Source organism: Carlito syrichta, unplaced genomic scaffold (genome assembly GCF_000164805.1).
Source record: "Carlito syrichta isolate Samal-C Ts95f unplaced genomic scaffold, Tarsius_syrichta-2.0.1 Scaffold315650, whole genome shotgun sequence".
NCBI lineage: Eukaryota > Metazoa > Chordata > Mammalia > Primates > Tarsiidae > Carlito > Carlito syrichta.
In genome coordinates, this window is record NW_007259746.1 from 97,423 (window position 1) to 104,808 (window position 7,386).

At 43.5% G+C, this 7,386-nt stretch overlaps 1 protein-coding gene and 1 pseudogene across 1 annotated transcript in view; one reads left to right on the plus strand and one right to left on the minus strand.

Annotated features, from left to right (window-relative positions):
* Positions 1 to 201, plus strand: part of SPG21 (SPG21, maspardin) — a 22,687-nt gene extending 22,486 nt beyond the window's left edge. The window contains exon 9 of the mRNA XM_008073120.2: positions 115 to 201. Coding sequence (XP_008071311.1) covers positions 115 to 201 — 87 coding nt within the window. The remainder of the gene's footprint in view (positions 1 to 114) is intronic.
* Positions 202 to 3,099: 2,898 nt separating this feature from the next.
* Positions 3,100 to 6,299, minus strand: LOC103275721 (annotated as a pseudogene).
* Positions 6,300 to 7,386: the final 1,087 nt, after the last annotated feature.

Below are 7,386 nucleotides of genomic sequence, written 5' to 3' on the forward strand. Positions count from 1 at the left end.
TTCAGGTTCGTCAGGCTCACCGGTTCTCACTGTGTTTCGGAAGCAGGACCGACGGTCATCCTCATGACAGGCGCCAGCACCTCTAAGCATAAACTGTTCCTTCGGTTTTTTTAGCTTTTGAATTTGAAAAGTACTTTTGAAGAGTCCCGCTTTAAGAACTGCGAATTTTGCTACCAAAAGTCTTCACCACTGTGTTCTTAAGTGAGTGTTAATTTTTGAGGTTTGGGACTTGGTGGTGTTTTCTTTTCTTTTCCTTTCTCACTTCTTTGTATGTGATTTGCTGTAAATGCTGCACATCCAGATATGTATCAGAAGGACACTGGTTATTTTTATGATTTCTTGGGTATAGCCGTTATCAGAGTGCCACAGCTAGCACCTCACTGTTTGCTCTCCTCCAAATCAACTGCTGTTAATTTCCAATTAAGCAAATTGTTTTGAGCGTTCACTGTTGTCTTTCTCAATATACAGTCATTTGAAATAAAATTCAATTTCAATGAGTCACTTTTGTGATTATTGTTACTGCTTAGCCGAGCCACACAGACATATTAATAGGACTTTCTGAGAAGCAGGTTTTTGCCAAGTCTGTGCAACTTTAAGTTAATCTTCCTAAAGTGCAGATTGTTCATCATAAATAACAGTAGCTCTCATCTGTTGATTTATTTGCATACCTTCTTTCTTTCTCCAAGTGGAAATGTTTAAACACACATAAAGTAGAGAAAGTAGCATAATGAAAGATGTCCCGACATCACCCAGCTTTCAAAAATTATCAGCTCACAGTCAGTTTTATTTCATCTTTTGACCCACCTTCACTTCTTTCATACCTTCTCCTATCACTGGATTATCTTAAAGTCATTTCTGACACCATATCATTTCATCTGTAACTATTTCTGTGTGTACCTTCAGGAGATAAAATAGCCTTCAGTACCATTATCACACTTAAAAATTTACCAATATTTCCTTAATATCTAATATCCAATGTTCCAAATCAACTGTCCCATATATGTCTTTTATAGTTGACTTGTTCCAGTTTCCGTATAAAGTCTGCACTTTGTATTTGATTGCAGTGTCTCCTAAATCTCTTTTAAACTATGAGTTCCTCTGCTCCCTATTGTTTCTTGCTGTGTATTTAATGAAGAAACAGGTTGATTTACCCTAAAGTTGCCCCACAGTCTGGATTTGGCCGACTGCAGCCTTATGGTGTCCTTCAACTTGTTTCTCTGTCCCTGGTATTTCCTATAAATTGGTGCTAGAGGCTTGATCAGGCCGATCCTGAGCTTTTTGGCAGGAGCACTTCACAAGGGGGACTGTGTGCTTCCTGTCACGTCACCTTGGAGACACATACGGGTGGTTGTGTCTAAGCTGGCAGTGCCTGGGTGGGTCCAGGTGTGGTAAGCCCAATGCAGTCCTGAGAAAGCTCCCCTGCTGGTTCAACTGTGACTCTTAATTGTTGCCCAGATGCTTTGTTTCATTAGGGTTGAAGGACATTGATTTTTTTATCATTCCTTCTGCATTCACTAGCTGGAATTTACCAATTTAAAAAAAAAAAAAACTTCCTTATCAACTACTTGGTTTCTCTGAGGTACAGTATGGACAGGAAAATAAGCATCGGTTCTTTCCCTGTTTGCCAGATTTCAGAACACAGAGTTGGCCAAGCTCTCTGGTTTCCTTCTCACCACAGCCCTGGTTACACTGACTACAGGCTCCACCAGCCACCGCCAGCCCCATCCAGCCTCTATGTGGCTCACACACAGGTCTGGTCTTGTCACTTGCCTGTGTATGAACGCATGGAGGCCTCTGTTGTGGAAATTAGACCACAGGTTCAGAAATTCTGAATAAAGCTTTTACTATTTCCTGCAGATCTACACACAAGAAGAAACTAGGGAAGCAACCTCCAGTCACAACCAGCGACTCCTTTACCTCAGTTCTTGACACATGAGCTTTATGGGTTCCTTTTGATTCATGATTGACCCAGGGTCTGTCCCCCATCCCAGAAATTACCCTGGGGTCCACAGGAGAAAGACCTTGTACATTAAGTATATATTCTTACAGAGTATATTTGATTAGGTTTTGCATATATATCTTGAGAAGGGAGGAGTAACAGTAAACTAGGTATACAGGGGAAGAGATATTTGAATATACATTTTAAAAACAAGGAAAGCCAGGCGCTGTGGCTCATGTTTGTAATCCCGGCACTTTGGAGGCAGAGGTGAGAGGATTGTCTGAGTCCAAGGGTTCGAGACCCGCCTGGGCAACTTGGCGAGACCTCATCTCTACAATAAATCAAAAAATTAGCCGGGCATGGTGGTGCGTGCCTGTAGTTCCAGCTACTTGGAAGGCTGAGGTGGAAGGATCACCGGAGCCCAGTAGGTCGAGGCTGTGGTGGCTGTGAGCTTGCCCCTGCACTCCAGCCTGGGGGACAGAGTGAGACTCCAACTCAAAAAATAAATAAATAAATAAATAAAACAAGGAGAGTCGCAATTAGCAAAGTAAAGTACACTCTGAAAGGAGAGTCAGCTGTGTGTTTCCAAGGAGGGAGTCTATTCTCAGTTTTTACCATGTGAGACATCAAATGATTATTATGGGATGGGGAACGATTCCAACACACCCTCAGCACCCCCACCCCACGGCCCCTCAGTCCATCGCTCCCCTCCTTCCTTCCTCGCTGCCTGTGTTCCAGCCACACCACTCCCCAGGTGGGTCCTCTCCACGCCTCTGTGCCATTACGTAAGTTGTGCTTTGGGCTTGGTTGTCCTTTCCCACATCTGTCTCCTCTGCGTTTCTCAGACCCTTCCCTACTTTCTCTGAGGAAGAATGAATCCCTTAGTTCGTTGCACCCACCCGTGGCAACACTGACTGCACTACATGATAGCCCTTGGTGTCTGAGCCTGTCCTCACCAGGCCCTAATCTTCCGGGAAGCAGGAACCATAGGCTTTCACCTCTCTACCCCCTCCTGGCAGACCTCCTGGCACAGAATGCACTCTATGAATACTCACTGGTGGTGAGTTGAGCGTTTGGGCTTAAGCAGAACCAATCCATGGCAGCTTATCAGACTTGGAAGTTTGCCCTAGATTCCCCAAAGAAAAGAAATGAGTACTGAATTTGAGAGATATATTCCAACATTTCAATTTTATTGTATTTAAGAACATACTTTTAGTCTCAAGTTTTTAGGAATGCAAAATCCATTTTGTAGAATTCATCCAAATAAATGACTCAAGTCCCATGTAGCACAAAACACCTTTCCCAGGTGGCATAGATGGGTTTATTTAAAACCTCTTCTTCTTTCTTTTTATGACTTTACTTTTAATTTTTTGTTGTTGTTGTTTTTTTAGTTGGAGTCTCACTCTGTCGCCCAGACTGGAGTGCCATGGCCGCTCCCGGTTTTGCCTGTTCCAGAATGTCATATTCTTTTAGTTTTGAATAAGTAAATACACATTTCAAAAGTCAAAAGCAAAAAAGGACAAAAAACACAAAAACCAAAAGAATACACAAAGGTACCTTTGGGAACCCTTCCTCATCACTCCCCAGTCCAGCTGCTCCCCATTATCCTCCTACCCCAGAGAAATCACTTATATTCATTTGTTAGCCTTTGTCTAGCATTTATTTATACAAACAAAAGCAAATGTAGTTCCTTTCTTTCTTACATAATTAATAGCATCCTATTAGAAGCATACCGTATGCACTTATCTATATTTTTGTTCTCAGATGTTTACATTTTATTTACTTAAAATTTACTTGTTAATATCATTATGATCTGCATATTCCAAAGGTACCATTAAAAGTTTTTTAAATAAAAGAAACTGTGAAAGCACAAATAATCCAGTTCTGAGAATAGTGACAGGCTAAGAAAATTAGAAAATGTTAGAGCTTGTTCAATTCGAAATCCCTATGTACAATTACTTAGGCTTGTTAAACTGAAGTTGAGACAGAAAGTCACTCTGCTTGTACACTTTGAGCTCATGCTTCTCTATACCAGAAATGGAACATGATGCTACCTTCGGAGATTTTAATTAATCTAGGGAACACTGCTAGCAAAAGAGCTGCTGTCCAAATAGACTGACACACACAGGCCAACGTAGCCCCTAATAGCAAAGTAATATAATGACAGGCCCCACTCAAAATCAGCAGGAAGAGGAAGATCAATCTCGGCAAAGTGAAGGAAAAATGCTGGCTTTCTTCGTGTTAGCTCATCTTCTACATATCTAGCTTCAGCAGCTGCCCAGTGCTGTGGTGCTCTGTGTTAACTACACAGTGGATCAATAACAATTACCCCTTCTCAAAAACATGACACATAGCAGGACTGGGTTGACATTTCACTTAGCCCAACATCGATCGCAGTGCATCTGATTCCAGCCCTAAATTCAAGTCAGGCCTGGATTTACTTGGAATAAACACAGAGTTAGAGACAGAAAAGGAAACCAGCTGCTTGCGTCTGGGCCTGGAAGTAAACACCACTTCCACTGGTGCAGTCCACATTTTCAATCCACTCTTCCTGTTGCTACCTGCAATTCTGAAGTTGATCAAAGACTATTTTTAATATATTTACCGTGACATCAATGTTGACAATATCTCCATCCCGAAGAGGTCGACTGTCAGGGATACCATGACACTGCACATTGTTGACAGAGGTACAGAGATTTTGGAAAACCCACATAGCCTAGAGGTGGGTGATAGGCATTATGAATGATGAGTTCCTGATGAAGGAGAGCATCTCTCTCTTCAGCGGTCACGTCAGCCTTTAAACTCTTCCCAGCCAGGAGGACGACATGATGGGCCAGTTGACAAGCCTGGCGAAGCCTTGAGTCTGATCTTCATTCTTAACTTCTACGCTGTCTTCCCCAGTGGGGACGGTGCCTGTCATCACACAGTCTGGCTTCTTTATGTGCTCGGGGACTGGACGAGCTGAAGAAACTGCAGCCGGCAAAACTGCACTGTGTGAAAGAGCTCTTTGTCTCAGAAAAAAGAAATTTCTTCTTTAGGACTGCTTGCCTGCTTGTGTAAGTAGATACGGTTGAGTGGTGAAAAGGAAATTCTATAGCAACCTCTGCCGATGAGCAGGTGGCCACTGCCGGGCACCGCCATGTTGGCGCCAGTCGCGTGGCCACCTCACCTATCTCGATGTTTTTTCTTTTTCCTTAATTTATGCTGGAGCTCTTTCCAGAACAATACAAAAGTGCCCTCATTCATTTTTCACTGCTGAATAGTATTTCATTGTGCAGAAAGAACACACTCTATTTCACCAGTCCTCAGTAGATGGTCACTTGATTTGTTTCCAGTCTCTTGTTTTTTCAAATAATGTAGTAACAAGTAATCTCATGCATCTGCCATTTTATATGTATACAGGTTTATCAGTAGGAAAAAATCCTAGAATTAGGATGGCTGGACTTGGCTCGATGATGCCAAGTTGCCTTTGGGAGACTGCCATTGTGCACCCCCCAGCCACGTGTGACTGCTGAAGCCCCTTTCCGCTCTAACAGTTCTGATTCTATCTCCTTTCCACTCTCAGGCCCAGGGGGAGCTTTCTAAGACGTGGGCTTCTCGACCAGCCACAGCCAGCTGTGCCATGTGCAAGGCAACTCAGTTAAACACAAACAGCTTCCAGGCACAACTTCTAGGTTTTCCTGCATAGGCATATTCTCCACATACCAAGACACTGTGAAGCTTCTAGAGTCACATTTTCCTGGAAACACACCATCCTACTGGGGTGGCCAAACCCCACAACAAGCAGTGCCGGCCTGATGCCTAAAAGCCAAGCCAGACTGGCTGCACCATCCAATACAGTTGCCACTTGCCACAGGCTCCTATTAGAATGTCTTTTTAACTTCAGGGGGTACACGATCAGGCTAGTTACACAGGTATTATAGATTGGGAGATGGTGAGTGCAGGTTTCTACTGAGCCCATAACCCAATAGTGAGCATAGTACCCAAGAGGCAGTTTTCCAACCCTCACCCACCCCCTCCCCACTTTGGGAGCCCCTGTGTCTGTTGTTCTCATCTTTATGTCCATGTGTATCCAGTGTTTAGCTCCCACTTACAAGTGAGAACATGAGGGATTTGGTTTTCTCTTTCTGCGTTACGATAACTGCCAGCTGTATACATGTTGCTGCAAAGGACATGGTTTCATTCCTTTTTATGACTTCATTGTATTCCATGGTGCCTATGGACCACACTTTATCCAGTCCAGCGCTGATGGACACCTAGGTAGGTTCCATGTCTTAGCTGTTGTAAACAGTGCTAGGCCCTCGCCTTGCTAAGCTATGGTCTGGCCATGTGTTCTTTGAGCCATGGCCGCTGCCATGTTTTCCTAAGCTTTGGCCCCCTCCCCTACCTTGGGGAGGTGAATCCTCTCCCTCCCTCCCTCCCCCCTCCCTCTCTCTCCCTCTCTCTCTTTCTTTCTCTCTCTCATTTGCTTTCTAAATAAACTAAATTTTCTAATCTTAAAAAAAAAAACAGTGCTGCAATAGACATACGAGCGCAAGTATCTTTTTTCGTAGAATGATTTGTGTTCTTATGAGTATTTACCCAGTAATTGGATTTCTGGGTTAAGTGGGGTTTTTTGTTTGTTTGTTTGTTTGCTTGTTTGTTTGCATCAGAGTCTCACTCCATTGCCCATGCTGAAGTGCAGTGACACAATCATGGCTCATTGCAGCCTCAATCTCCTGAGTTCAGACAATCCTTTCACCCCAGTCTCCTGAGTAGCTAGAACTACAGGCACATACCACCATATTCCAACGAATTTTTTTGTTTGTAGAGATGAGGCCTTGCTAGGTTTCCTAGGCTGGTCTTAAACTCCTAGGCTCAAGAAATCTTCCCATCCTGGCCTTCCAAAGTGCTGGGATTACAGGTGTGAGCCACCACACCCAGCCTTGAGTGGTAACTTTAATTTAATTATTTGAGAAGTCTCCAAATTGCTCTTTACTGTAGTAGTTTACATTCCCAGCAGCAGTATATGAGCATTCCCTTTTCTCTGCAATCTCACATCTGTCATTTTTTGACCTACTAATAACAGTCATTCTGACTGGTATGAAATGATATCTCATTATGGTTTTGATTTGCATTTCTCTGATTAGTGATGTTGAACACTTTTTTATGTTTGCTGGCTCCTTGTATGTCTTGTTTTGAGAAGTGTTTGTTCATGTCTTTTGCACACTGTTTTTTTTTTTGTTTTTTTTTTGAGTTGGAGTCTCACTCTGTCACCCAGACTGGAGTGCAGTAGCCACTCCCGGCAACCGCAGCCTCAATCTGCTGGGCTCCAGCGATCCTTCTGCCTCAGCCTTCCGAGTAGCTGGAACAACAGGCAGGCGCTACCATGCCTGGCTGATTTTTTGATTTATTGTAGAGATGAGGTCTCGCCAAGTTGCCCAGGCGGGTCTCGAACTCGTGGGCTC